The sequence below is a fragment of the Ciona intestinalis genome, chromosome 5, assembly GCF_000224145.3.
Source record: "Ciona intestinalis chromosome 5, KH, whole genome shotgun sequence".
NCBI classification, from domain to species: domain Eukaryota; kingdom Metazoa; phylum Chordata; class Ascidiacea; order Phlebobranchia; family Cionidae; genus Ciona; species Ciona intestinalis.
The window spans coordinates 2,384,174-2,399,269 of NC_020170.2; the positions used below are offsets into that span (position 1 = coordinate 2,384,174).

Consider the following 15,096-nt stretch of genomic DNA (forward strand, 5'->3'; position numbering starts at 1 on the left):
ATAAGATTCCCCATTCATTGCAGTCAAACGACTTTGGAGTCTCCGTATGTATCCACGTTGGTATGTAATATATGCACGTTGTTGTTATCACGTTTTACGTTGCTTATATTCACTATTTTTGTGTATATAGAACCTGTAACCTACTAGGTTAAGACAACGAGATTTGTATTTTGCTTTTCTGTTTATATTTTGAGTCATGATCAATTTCCCTGGCTTATATCAGCTCCATTATTTCATTAAATAAACAATAAATATTACTCATTAGTTTATAGTATTATATAATATAATGTTGTGCATACAATAGTAACAATAATACATTACATAAACACTTAACAGTATATCACAATTGTGGTTTGTTAAGATGGTAACAGTTATTTTAAGAAATAATTTCTGAGCAAGTTTGACTACAGTATTCCCAATGGCTCAAATGCGAAGTCGTTCTAAGTATTATGGTGCAGTTTTGGGGGCCCTAGTTGGAGATTGCATTGGAGCACAGTTTGAAAGTGGTTGGTGTCCAGTTGCTTTTAGCACTCTTTTAAAACTGACTGATACCTTGAAAGAAAAAGTTTCCGATGGATCAAGTGAGAAGTGGATGTTGTATTACACTGATGACACAGAGATGGCACATGAACTTGGAAAATCAATGTTGAGTAAAGGAGCATTTGATGCTAAAAATGTTGCCGAGTGTTTTGGAGAAACCTACTTCGCAAGCAAGCCATGCAGATGGTATGGTGGTAGCGTACCAAATGTTTTTAAACAGTTGCAGGCAGTTAGGTATAAAGGTGATCCTTATGGCCCAGCTGCAAAGCAGTTCAATGGTCAAGGTTCGTATGGTAATGGTTCTGCAATGCGTGTCTTTCCTGTTTCTTTATTTTATTTTGAAGATGTGGACAAGGTTATGCATTTTGCCGCGTGCAGTTCAAAGATCACTCACAGCCACATTAATGCAATCAATGGAGCCATACTACAGGCACTTGCAGTACATACAGCATTGAGCAGTTCTAGGGATACTACATGGGACATCGTGCTAAACAAGCTGACCAAGTATGCTGAAAAACTGGAAGAATCCAAATCCATAGACAGTCGTGTTTACTGTCAGAAACTAAATGAAATGTACCGGATGATCTTGGCAAAACACATTCCCACTCAAAATGAAATTGATGATAAAATTGGAACTGGAATAAGGTCAGATGAAGCTATGTGCGCGGCTTTATTCTCTTTCCTTTTAATTCTTGCTGGGAAATCGCCACCAGAGTTATCTCATTTATCTCCAATATGTCAAGTCATTCTGTATGCAATTTCGCTTGGTGGGGACACAGATACAATAGCAACCATGGCTGGAGCAATAGCAGGTGCATACTATGGAGAAGAAGGGATACCAAAGAACTGGATACAGGCGTGCGAAGGGAATGAAGAAGCCTGTAACCTTGCTCTAAATCTGTTCAATTTTAAAGGTCCAGATATTGCATCGGGTTCTAAAACTTCAATCTAAATTAACAACTTTATATACTGACATTAGCAGGAATACTGTATTTTCATTTATTCTAGAAATTCCTGTTGAGTTTTTAGTATTTAACCAATATAGACTAGTAATTCAGTTCACAAATGTGTTTTGCTTGGTTACTAAAAAAATGTTTTTGTATGTATTTGTAAATATTATATGAAAAAACTCTGGAACATATAATTTACCACTACCCTATACAGTGTTAAGTGTTGAATGTCGATGTTTAATTTAAAATGACTTGTTTTATAACTTTAGGTGTATATGTTCTCAGAACCTCTATATGTGTAAAGTATATTTATTGTATAAGATTATTATGCCTTATCCGCATGTTGAAATGTATCATAATATTGTAAAGTTAAACTAATTTAAAGCGTTGTCTTTTTTTTGTAAATTTCTAATATTAAAAACAATATATCTATCTATATATATATATCAAACAGATACACCATGGCACGCTTATCAGTTACACCAACATTTTATAACTTTGTGATTGATTTTAAAGCAACAATATAACACTATTGCACTTGTTATTAAATTTCTTCAACATGCATTTTAGTTTTTACCCAAAAGATTTAAAATCCTATTAAGTTACACAACAAATTAGCACTGCCATGTCTGCTGAACAAATTCAGCTTCTGATAAGCCAGGTCCGCCACAAAAAGAGGGATGGTTCATTATATTTGATGAGTGAACGACTGGCTTGGTGTCCAGAGGGCAGAGATCACTTTGATGTCAGCCACTTGTATTCTGATATTAAATGTAAGTGATAAGATCTATCGATTTAATTGTATTAATGAATTGATTTTTGATAAATTCTTGCAAATGGTATGGCATGTCGATTTCATAAAAAAAGATTTTTTGGCTCTCCCCACTCATTATACTAAGACCTATAAGGTCTGATTCGACAGTCAAAAAGTTCTTATTTGTCCTGGAAGTTGAATAGCTTTATGCCAACAGTTACACATTGTGTACGTTTTACAACAACACATGGGTAGACTATTTACTGCATCCATGATAACTAACTATACTAGCAGTTGTGGGCCCATTGTATTTTCTAAAAGCAGCTTCGTACAACACCATTTGATTGACAGGTCAAAAAGTGAGCCCTGAAGGAAAAGCAAAGATCCAGTTACAGATTATTCTTCTGAATGAATCTTCATTTGTGTTTCATTTTTCCAACACTGTAAGTAGTTAGATTTTGAATTAATTGTATAGTATCCCTTACAAACTTTAAGCTGCTTGGGTCTCATTAATTTGAACAAAGCAGTTATTGTGTTTTTCGCATGTGCACCAGTGTATGTAATGTAAGTCCAAAGACACTTTTTCACAAGTTTTATACTTACCAAGAGACATTTGGTTTCACATACTTGATGCACAATAAGAGACCAATGTTATACATACCCCTCTAGTTTTCTGTGTTAAAAAGATCTAGTGCTCTTGTTGATGCAGGGATAACTAAGTAATGGTGATATCTAAAGGCATAATTAAGTTTTTTGTCACAGAACACAGCAGAAGGTAAAAGTGACAGAGAGAAAGTGAAAACATTACTTGCTCAAATGCTACCTAAGTTTCGTCGTACAATAGACAAGGAGTTGGAAGAAAAAAACAAGTACTGGTTATATTTTGTATAAATTCTGCCTACAATTTTGGGGTATTTGGCTAACTGTGATGTACATCCAGATAACCAGGCCTATTGCATGCTTACACACCAGCGCCGTGGAAAAGTTGTTAGTGTGCCTGCCTCTCACTCAGGTTATAACGACTGCCGTTTTCTGGCCATGCGGGGGTAAAGTAAGTTACATTCATGCACAATTAAAAACAAACATATTTATTAAAGGTTGCTGCAACAAGACAGCGAGCTGTTTCAAACTTATAAAGATCTTGTAGTGAGTGGAGTTATTTCACCTGAGGAATTCTGGAATTCTCATTCATCTGTAAGGTTCTAACTATGTTTGCTATATAGTGTTTAGCAATTCTCAAAAGCCATTAGAAATTTGCTTATAGATATATTAAGGTTAAAATTATGAGTACAGGGCTTGATGCTGCCATTGTGGCTATATGTGGATACTTAACAGCAATAACTAATAGCTCCAACCCGGTGGTTCCTTATGTATCATGCGAGTATAAATAAAAAGTATCATTCATTCATGAAATGTGTGTTTTCTGCATTAAAAGTTCAAAATTACTTTATAGTAATGTTGTAACAAATATATATTTTTACCTGCAAAGAAACTGTCATCATCGAAACAAAATCTGATCGCACAAAAAGTTGGCGTGTCTGCAGGATTCCTCGCAGAAGTCCGTCCACAATCAGATGGTTGTAATGGTCTTCGCTATAACTTGACATCTGATACAATACATTCTATATTTTCCACTTACCCTGCGGGTGAGTTAAAACAGCAAAAAAAGTATTACGTTGTAATATTTTAGTTCGTATTTTATTATAAAAAACGTGATACTTGTGTTTTAGCTCTTTTTTTTGCAAACTTCTTTCCAGAAAAAAACAAAATACAAGTCTAATATGTGTGACAGCAACGGTATTTTGTATGATGAGCACTACCATTACAAGCACTTTTCATAAATAATAATTGAAACTAAGCTTTTCTAGCAAAAAAAACAATTAAATTTTATTGTAATATTGAACAAAATAGCTCTTTTTAAACAGATACTTATTTTTTCCCAGTAAAACGAAAATATCTGGAAAACGTGCCGGACAAACTAACAGAGAAGGATTTCTGGACAATGTTTTTCCAATCCCATTATTTTCACCGAGATCGAACTGCGCAAAGCTCAAGCAAGGATCTATTTGCTGATTGTGTCAAAAAAGATGAACAAGGTTAATGCTATATGTTGTAACATGGACATACCTAATCTATACATATATATGAGTAAGTGTTATGATGAGACCAGGGGACCTAGGATGTAGACCAGAGGGGCACATTACCTTTAATGGAAGTAATTAATGTGATTGAATTTAACTTTTAGAATGCTAAAATACAAGTAACACAAACTCCTAATACCCCTTTAACATGCCCAATTTAATATGTTTTTCGCAATAAGGATATATTTATTTATTTTTTTAGATATTCTGTCTTTGTTGAGCTTGGGTGTTAAAGACAAGTTCAATGACCTCACGTACTTGGAAGATGGGGACAGTGCACAGGATGAGGTGTGGGTTAAAATAAAATTTAGTTACATTCTGGATATAGTTTAATTGCGTTTGGATATAAAAGAATTTTATTCAAATAGTTGCTTGTGCTATTTTAATTTACAAAAACTTAATTTTGCTTCACAAATATTAGTAATGTATTTGAAAAAATGGATATATTAAGTAAAGGATGTAAGATAAATGATTTAATAAGCAGTAACATAAAAAATGAATAATGTTTACATGGACACCTGCTTAAGAGTTGCCATGTATGGAAATTTGTGGCCGATTGTGTTTTGTTTTTTTCTGTATGGTTGACAATTTGGAAAAACCACTGGCTAGAAACATTGTCTGTTAAGTATTTTCCCAATGAGGCATACCCCCACAATGGTAGGACATAGAACAGGAGCATTAAGTATCAAACCCAGTTTCTGTTTAGTTATAATGTGAGTGAGCCTTAATTGCGCAAGTCTTAAGTCCAAAGAGAACAATTTTTGTATATTTATAGAATATTTTGTGTATGTTATCCTTTCACAGTTATGTCTTATTTACCCAGGGTTATGGAAACACGTTAAATGAACCACTACCCGGTACTGCCAAGCCGTCAGCATCGCAGATCGCTCATAAAAATATTATAAAACGCTTCAATCATCAAAATGCAATGATTCTCTCAACAAGTCTAAGGTTTTTTAATTTTACAAATTTTGTGACGTTTTTTTTTGCAGTCACCTTTATTTGAATATAATTTTCATCTTTTTTTTACCTAAATTAATTTGATCCTTGCTATTGCATTCAAAGACATGAATAATATTTAAGTCATGTATCAAGTAGATATATATAATACTGTCATTTATCGCTAAACATTAAAACAACAACACACAATTAAGAATGGTTATTAAACTATTTTAAAAAAATTTTTAGACAAGAAAAAGATGGAAATGGTGTCACAGAAACAGATGGTGAAGTCGTCATCAAAAAGGTGCAACACTTAACACTGAGCTTTATTTTTTAAGATGTGATATCAATATTTGACTGATACTGGATGTAACTCGATACGAGCGCATTCACTGATGTTGCGATCGTTACTTTTCAGAGAACAAATTCACAACACTAAGTTTTATTTTTTAAGCTGTGACAGCAATAATTGCTCCAATAGATAGGTAAATAGATTGAAACCATATTATTATCCATAAAAAACATTGCAGTAGCAGGTTGGATGAATTTTAGAGGAGAATTTGTATTCTTTTAGGGCTTGAGTATTATAAGACAAAAACATTAACATGTGTTATTTTCCCAACCCTTGTTTTTAGGCGCGCTTAAAAGATGCAACCACATATTCTGATCTTGAATCTCCTCACAGCAGTAATGAAGCAATGTTAAATATACAGAAGAATGAAAGGTTACTACATATGCTATACTCATTGCCCTGAGTCATGAAACATGTATATAACATCATATAGCTTATTTTACTATACAACAGAATTCCTTTAAATATTGATATCTATTAATGTTGGACATATACAGAGAACATAGAAAAATATCTGGAGAAATTTTACCCAAATAATAATATTATTCTTTTAAATATTTTCCATTTGCATTAAAACATAAAAGTAGTGATATGCATAGATTTTTAAACGATATAATTTGGGGGTTAATGTTAATATAAAATGTTTTTGTCAGTGAACATTAATTCAATATTTACCAATTGATTATAGACCGTGTTACAAAAAATGTATATATATATTAATTATATACTGCTTTATTTGTCAAGTGTTTAATTTGTGTACACACTATCGTAGGTACAAGCATGGCCCAACTCTTGTCTGCCAAGCACATCAAGAGTTAAACAATGACAATGTTCGGGAAGGCATGAGAATTATTTCATCGCAATGTGAAAACTACAAGCCACGTCTTTCACAGGTGGGAGTGATATTATATATTTAGTAAAAACCAGCAAAATTTAGATGAAAGTGCAGAAGTAATATAATACCACCTCTAGATTTTTAGTAAAAATATGCAAAAAAGGTAGTTATATAATATGCCAATAGTGTATGAATGTATGATATAACAAACCTTTTTTTCTAAAGTTTATTAATGTAGTTGATATCCTATTATAAATTATTAAGGTTCTAGGGCAAAAATTTAAGCCAAGAGTTAACTCATACTCCAACATAAACTATTACACAGGTACTTAAGCCATCAAATGCTGCTAACGCCCTGAAAGAACTTTCCTCTGGAATGTCTTCCTCCTCCCAGACCTCCGAGAACGCAATCCAACACATCCTCTCACAAACACAACAGGATGAACTGAAACAGCTATATGCTTCGTTATCTGAACTCTTGCGTCACTTTTGGACGTGCTTCCCAGCTAACACAACATTTTTACAGGAAAAAGTAAGTCTAAAATAAAGGGCCTTTTATTGCTTTACTGATATATCAAAGAATGATACTTTTCGGACAATTCTGCTATGACAAAATCTCTACAAGTGAAATTATATGTTTTAGGTTGTTTTAGATTCATTTATAAAGCTGTAGCAACTAGCAAGCTTGTGTGAATACACTGACTGGCCTTACATTCCACATTATTAGAATAGCACTGTTCCTTTAATGGGTATAAAAAATGTCTGTTTGCAGCAACAACAGCCTAATGCTTCAAGAATAGCATAGAATTGCGTAACTTCATTTAAAAATTTTGTTACAGGTAAACCGAATGTGCCACAGTATTGAGACTTTTCAACAAACCAGGCTTCGAGTTTTTCAAGACCAGTTACGTAGAAGCATGGTACATGCTAACGTGAGTTTACAAATAGTATTGTGTTACTGTTACAAATATGCTATTATATATTTAAATGTAATATGCTCCCTCAATGGTAACGAATTACAATTAAAAAGCTTTGCAAGATTTTCCTTTACACATCCTTAGTAATACAAAAGTTTAAACATAGTTTACCTTATCCATAAACCTTTATGGTGCCTACGAGTTAATACATGTGTAACTTTGTGGCTGATTGATTTTTCTGCACGAATAATTTTATCTAACAAAGCAGTACTTGGGTACAAAATTGAGGAGTGCATATACATGTTGATTATTATATGCAGGTCACCGAGCACCTGGATGACATGATCAGTGCAGCTTTTGCAAAGTTTAATTCATGGCAATCTAAGAAGACACGCAGATAGCATTAACTCCAGAATAAATTGTAGGAAATTTTTGCCCATTGCCAATACAGAAACCATGACCTATAAAACCGGTGTGCTGTTTTCTTTAGTTATGTTAGAAGCGGAGTATTTCAGACTTTTTCCGTGTTTCAATATGGTGTCCAACATTTAGAACTCTTGGATGCAGTAAAGGCTAAACTAAAACGCACAAGAATGATGACAGACATAAGGCTAATAAACCACAGCCTTAATTATATCAGTTATGGGGTTCACACGGGTAAATCCGTAAATCCACAGCCCTTGTAACATGTTTTCTGGATGGTAAATATACCTGCGAAGATTAAAAACCATCTGATCAAATCATATGTGCTAAACTGTATCTGACGACAGATAAATTCTTTCAAACTGCGTGTAAAGAAATAACATTTACTACCTCAGCTAAGCTTACAAGCTTACAACTACCTCACAAGAGACATACAAAAGCGAATTTTTAATATGAAAATATACAGATCAGGAAACTTCCATGGTTGTAGCATCACCAGCACCAGTCAACTCATTGAACATGAACTCCTCTTGGTATTCCTTGAGGAAAGTTGTCGATCTGGATTCGTCTATAAAGAGAGAGTAGACCTTCTTAATGTCTTCCACTGAAACCTCAGTTCCCTGAAGAAAAAAGAGATATTTGTTTAATCTTAACACAGTTTTTCAGACGGCTTTTTCAAAAAAACTTAAAAAGGAAATTTTCATAATCCCTAAAACATTTCCTCTCTGATAAAAAAAATGGTAGTTTTTATTAATTAGAAAAAATGAGTGTGCCAGTTGATGTTTTAGAAACACCAAATAAGGCACTACATTTATCAGCCTTGAGTTGAACCAATCAGAGAAACACGCAAACCTTTTATCTTTATGTAGCACAGGGACTTTATATAACTCTTACCAACATAACATAAAAGTAATTCCAATTCAAAAATATTCCTGCATATTAATGTTCCTATAATAAACTGTTAAGATCATACTTTTCGTTTCCGGCAAACCAAAGACGCGGCCGTGATAAGTTGGATGGCATATCGTAGCGATGTCTCCAACCCAATCCTCGTGAGCACAGTGAGAGCTTGCTCCTCCATTTCCACATCTTCCTCCTCACATCGGATCTCGAGGATCTGTATCCAAAGATGGTTATAATAAAGTTTATTATTAAATTGTAAAATATGAAGACTGAATTAAATTAATGAGTTTAACAAAATAAATAAATATACCAAAACGAACACTTAAATATTGGATTGAAACGGAATATATATATATAACTTATTTATTTTCACATGTCGAGGCAACAACAGTTGTTATAACACCAGTGTTCTGTTTTATACAACTCATGCCCACTTACAAGTTACCATATATCCAACTTTGTCGGTACTACTATTTTTTTTTATTTTCTGTTTGACTGACAATTTAGACAAGCCATTAATGGCCACAGGTTTGTGAGATTTTTTTTTAGGTTTTGCCCAGCGACACAAGTGACCGCATCAAGCATTGAATTTTAGATTTACTTAGATTACCATACAAGTGCTCTAACCACAGATAATAGCGCCAGTCACCAGACAAATACCTCGTCACAACAACCAAGTTTTCAGATGATGCTAATTATTAACTTATTACAAATCAATGAAGTCACACCTGCTTAGTTTCTTTCTCAGAATATGGACTTGTTGCAATAATTAAAAGTCGGTCGAGCAAATCAATTGGAATTCCATGTGGGCTCTTATAGTTGGTTCCTCGAATTCTAAAATCATACTAAACTTTAACAAAAAAAAGGAACCACACCACCAAATTACACACATATTAAGCACAAATACAAAAAAGTTATTATATAGTGGGGTGGGGAGAGATAGGACACCTTTAGCATGTAATATCCAAATATCCTGATGTTTCAAACAATCAATTAGAGTCATGAGGCAACAGTTTTATAATTCTTTGAATGTTCTTTGTTTACTACCAAATTGTACGGGAAAATAGAATGAAAAGGTGTCCCTTCTTCCCCAACCCTACTATACTATACCTTTTGCCTGAAAGGAGTTCAGAATTAACAAAAACTATGAAACTACAGTCACCAATATACACATATTAAACCCAAATACAAAAAAAATTACTATACTATACTTTTTGCCTGAAAGGCTCAGGATATATTGTTTCACAATCATAGTTTACAGCTCACCTGGTGATGCCACGATTGGTTGCCATGATCAATACAGGTGCCATGTCACTCTCCAGTAGTCTATTGAGGAAAGAGAAACACTCAATGTCCAACATGTGGACCTCATCAATGAAGAGGACACCTTTGAACAACAATAGACATTATTTAAAATCCTAAACCAAAGAATAAAAATCTAAGTTATCAAGCTACTGTTTTTAAACTCTCTGAATTTTGCAGCACAAAAGTGTGGGGGTAGGGCTGGTGAGAGTAAAATAAAACTACAAACTTTGCAATTTAGCAATTTCCACTTTATGTCGCTGTTTGTTTTGTTAAAAATAAAATCTTGTATAATTTAAAAAAATTAAAAGTGATGTTAGTCACTGCACAAATCAATCTTATTTTACAATCTACAAAGTGATCATTCTTTTGTGGGTCCAGGGCTGGTGAAACTAAATTCTAATTGCGCAATTCAATAATTTCCAGTTTATGTCGTTTTTTTTTATTTATTTTGTTAGAATTTGAGGCAAATTAAGTACCAACCTTCCCTGGGTAATTTTCGTCACTAAACAAATAAAACCTATTATTTAAAAGGATTGTTATCAATTTGCACCTGGAATAATTTCCGCTTTCCCTTCCTCTCTCCATTCAGCAACTTTCGAGTTGATTTGTTCCCGAACTTCACTTTTGATCTCACCGGTATCACCTAAAAAAAACCATCATAAAATATTGCATCTTCAGAAAGATAATTTCACAAAAAAAAATTAAAAAGTTTTTCAGACATCAATATTACACCATTTAAAAAGTCTTACATAATCAGAAAAAAATCCTGAAAAAGGAAGTTAACAAATATCAATATTGTTACTTCAAAAAATTTGTTATATAAAAAATGTTTTACTTCTACAAAATTTGTAAAACTACTTTTACTTAAAAAAATAGTTATAGAAAACTTAATATCCCACTTTAAAAACTTTTCTCTAACACCAAATCATTTAAACCCACCAGAAAATAGAGCAAGAAATCCTTGTGTTCTGCTGTTAATAACATCAATCTCGTGGATGGTGACGGTATGTACGACCTCCTTTCTCTTCTGTAGCTCACCCTCCGGACATTGAACAAAGCGAGTTTGGGAGTCGGTCGCATCGTAATCACGAGCTCTCGTAAACGAACGACCGAGTTTCGACACCTTTCCGCTTGACTTGTCAATTGTTATGATGTCACTGAGAAATTTGATAAATGCAAACATTAAAAAGAAAATATGTATTTGGTAATGGATAATTTAAGTACATGTGATATAATTTTTATATTGTTTCTGTATTTCTCTCATGGTCTTATTAAAATAATCAGTCAGAATATTTTTAAATTCAAAGTTTTAAATAACTTAGTTAGTCATACCCAGCTTGAATTTTTTCCTTAGTTATCTGTTCAATCATCTTCTGCCCGAGGTCAAACACAGTTTCCATGTCCGTTGTTTTCAGTGTTAACTTTCCCACTTTAGCTCCCTGAAAAATGAAAAGATAATTAAAACATTGTAATTTGAAATTTTGAAGTAAAAGGCCAAATGGGCCAACTCTGACCTACATTTCAGGCGTCTAGAGTATCCCCACCCAGAACCACACATGGGTTTACTCATATAAAATAAAAAGATTGCCTCAAGAATCAAGATAGTAAAATAGTGGTCTACTAATTTAAAACCAAGTTGTCAAAATTAACAAAATGTCAAAATAAATAATATAACATGAACCAGTTCTAAATACATTCACACGTGACTCACAGTTCCAGTAGCTGGTCTTTCCACACTAACTTCAACAACCTCTCCTTCTATTAACTCTGTCTCTTCTTTTATTCGAACACCAATTGATTTACGGAATGCCTGAAGTTATCATGAAAATAAGTTTATTTTAATTTTTGGCATAAGAACAAAGTAGTATATATTTATTTTATTCTGTATAGGTGTGGTCCTTGAGGACTTAGAATTTGGGCCAGATTTTGCCCATTACCCCAACAAGGTACCTGAAGGTAGTATACACTTTTTACAAATTTTATATTTTACCGAGTGAAAAAAAAACATAATAATTTAAGACGCAAATCCAATTATACTGTATATATGTCTGTAATGACCTGAGTAAGTGCTTCAGTTTTGCTCATTTCAAGCGAGAAAATTTCACTTCCAGCCATTGCTTGGAAAGGTGCATCCTTGCTCATTGCTTGTGCCATTCCCATAGCTATGGCTGTTTTCCCTGTGCCTGGTTGCCCAGCAATAAGCAAAGCACGACCTGCTATTTTTCCCTCCTACAAAAAAAACATATGAAGATGATGTGTTTGTGAACAGTATGTTATGATTTGCATGAATGCACCAATGCTGTTTTTAGATATACATATTTCAATAAACTGCACTACTGTGTATAATTATATGAAAGTATGAACATGTCACATAACATAACACAATTTTTCATTAGTTATTGATGATATATATATTTTGTGTATGGTAGCTGGCTGGAAAGAAATAAACATAAAAATTTAGCAGTGCTGATTTGAAAAGCATCCCCAAAAAAAAGTAAATGCACAAATATGCTTAAGAAAAATTGATCATAAAAATGTGAAATCTTATGTCGTATTCCGCACACTAAATAATACAATATATTTTGAGGAGGAAAATTAAAAAAAAAAAAAAAAACTCTTTATTACCTTAATCATTTCTAGTATAACACCAGCTGCCCGTCGAGCGGCAAGTTGGCCCACCATGCCCTGTGAAACTTGCCTTGGTTCAAGGTCATCATTCAACCCAAGACCTCGGACATGGGAGTGAGCTCCTATTCGCTCAAGTCGTGTAACTTCACGAACCTCCTGGACTTTGTTTAATGTATTGGCGGCCTGTAAAAATACTTTATTAATTCTTTTAAATCTGGTGGTCACAACACGGGGGTCGCCGAAGGCAAACCAATTGTAAACAAAGTATTGCATATATTATGCTATTAACTGTGAAGGGTTGCAGAAAATTTTAGATGATTGAAGGGGGTTGTGAGCAAAAGCGTTAGGGAAGCCCAGGTTTAAATAATATTATACCTAACATTTCATGGAAACTTACAATTAGGAATTAATGTGGCAAATTATTTGTTTTACAGTGAAACAAGCAAAACTTTATTATAAGTATTGGTTTAGTATTGGTGAAACAAACTATAAACTTTACTTACAGCCATTTTGAAGTAAAGAAACACTCAAGCAATTGCCTAAACACGCGAGTGGAAAATATTTTACTAACGGCAACACTGATGGAAATAGTCAGACTATAATTAAATGAATCTGAAAATGTGGTTGTCGTCTGAATTAAGCAATGAAAACTTGTTTTTTTTAAACAAATTACTCAATTTTTATAGTAATTTTCTTTAAAAAAGCATTTATTTTATTGAACAGTAAAATGCATGAAACTGCCTACCGTGTAGAATGTACAAATTTATACAAACATATTTATAATACAACGAAAGAGTATATATATTTTCCGTAAGGTTATACAACGAAGAAGTATATTTCCGTAAAATATTAATGCATAAATACGTTCCGATAATTATCAACAAACAGTGACAAAATAATATTATCAACAAACAGTGACAGAAATTCAGCAATTTAACCCTAAGAAACTACAGCTAACCCTTAACGACACCAAAACAATACAAACTGAAGAACATGCTAGATTTTTAACATTACCGGTTACTTGAATTTTCACAATGGTTCGATCAACTTACAACAAATTGGGTACGCACTATACTCATAAAGTTATCGCTGAAAATCTTTTGCAATCATAGCTGGTATAGCATGTACAATCAAACACCATATACAATGGAAAAATAGTTTATATAGTAGCCTACCTTTCTACATTTAATTAGTTTCAAAAACTTGCAGTTTAATAAGTATGTTCAAGAGCGTTTTGCTCATTCTTTTATGTCCAACGTCAGAAGCAGTTTTGCATGTATGGCCGACACTTTGGTAAACCAGTAATTATTGAAGACCGCTAACTGTCTTAACGAAAAATATACGCCGCAACATCGAACCTGATATGATTTTGTTAATGAGCGATTTACAACACGAATAGGCGACCGGCAACAAATTAAGAAGCTACGGCAGTTTTGGTATACGATCCATCCATACTATACATTCTTCAGTCTAATTTGTACTATCCCTGTATATATCTGGAGTTAAAAAACATCAGGTAGAACTTGATTGAAGTAAAAACACGTTAGACAGTGTTATCTTTCCACACTTCAAATTTCGATTGCATGTCGGTCAACTGGTGACTTTTTACCAAGCGACAACAATGGTAACGGGACATCTTTGGAATCAGTATCATTTGTTTCGAGGAATACGTTTTGACCCAACTGCAAAAAAATCAACTGATTTATACAATTTACCAAGCAGGTATATAGTGCTGTAGGTTGGCATACCTTTGGCACATAATATACAAATATCCTGATCGTGTTTTAAACGATTAACAACGGACTATGGGGGTAAGAATACGTTTTTTATAACTTTTTTGAATCGTTTTTGTTTACTAACAAAGGCGACGAGAAATGAAGTGAAAGGATGTCTTATCTTCCCCCACCCTACTATATATATACTTTCCAGTTATAGGGTAACCCGTAACCAACCTCGGAAAATGGCTTCTTCAACTTTAGCTTAATGTAAAGTGCATAGCCAGGAATGAACAGCACAGAACTTAGACTCATCAAATGCCCAAGGAATTGCGCCCACACAGAAAAAACATAATTTCCAATTTTTAACAACTTAAAACCAGTAAGATAATAAACAATAATCGCCTGGAAGTGAAACGTGACTTTAGTAGACTTAAAGATAATATAGTATATAAGGTTACAGTTGCTTATCCACGTGTAAATCGGTATAAGGGTGGCTGTACACAGTATCCGGACTTCGTCCGTTTTGTGTTTTGTCCGGATTTTCGCTGCCGCATGCGGTATTGAACATAGGTTTGCATACGACTTCGCAAGCGAATTCGCATGCCAGATACTGTGTACAGCCACCTTTAGCCGGATACTGTGTACAGCCAGACCCAAGTTATGCCGGATACTGTGTACAGCCACCGAT

At 33.7% G+C, this 15,096-nt stretch overlaps 3 protein-coding genes across 3 annotated transcripts; 2 read left to right on the forward strand and 1 right to left on the reverse strand.

Moving 5' to 3' along the window:
• The first annotated feature begins 215 nt into the window (after nt 1-215).
• On the forward strand, nt 216-2,060 carry LOC100179757 (poly(ADP-ribose) glycohydrolase ARH3-like). Its single transcript, XM_002123500.5, has one exon. It carries the CDS (start codon nt 419-421, stop codon nt 1,490-1,492), a length of 1,074 nt encoding a protein of 357 aa, XP_002123536.1. The 5' UTR covers nt 216-418; the 3' UTR covers nt 1,493-2,060.
• LOC100176629 (general transcription factor IIH subunit 1-like) lies at nt 2,061-7,900 on the forward strand. Its single transcript, XM_009860334.3, has 14 exons — nt 2,061-2,263; nt 2,596-2,687; nt 3,007-3,113; nt 3,342-3,438; nt 3,734-3,890; nt 4,188-4,340; nt 4,588-4,673; nt 5,209-5,336; nt 5,574-5,631; nt 5,963-6,051; nt 6,452-6,572; nt 6,840-7,046; nt 7,354-7,446; nt 7,752-7,900. Exons 1-14 carry the CDS (start codon nt 2,116-2,118, stop codon nt 7,830-7,832), a joined length of 1,617 nt encoding a protein of 538 aa, XP_009858636.1. The 5' UTR covers nt 2,061-2,115; the 3' UTR covers nt 7,833-7,900.
• Nucleotides 7,901-8,286: 386 nt separating this feature from the next.
• On the reverse strand, nt 8,287-14,911 carry LOC100177411 (ruvB-like 2). Its single transcript, XM_002123827.3, has 12 exons — nt 14,643-14,911; nt 13,194-14,372; nt 12,688-12,873; nt 12,121-12,291; nt 11,774-11,872; nt 11,395-11,501; nt 11,002-11,219; nt 10,613-10,705; nt 10,024-10,144; nt 9,486-9,591; nt 8,828-8,971; nt 8,287-8,474 (listed from the first exon to the last, which is right to left on the reverse strand). The coding sequence occupies exons 2-12, from the start codon at nt 13,197-13,199 to the stop codon at nt 8,322-8,324; spliced, it is 1,404 nt and encodes a 467-aa protein (XP_002123863.1). The 5' UTR covers nt 13,200-14,372; nt 14,643-14,911; the 3' UTR covers nt 8,287-8,321.
• Between the last annotated feature and the right edge of the window lie 185 nt (nt 14,912-15,096).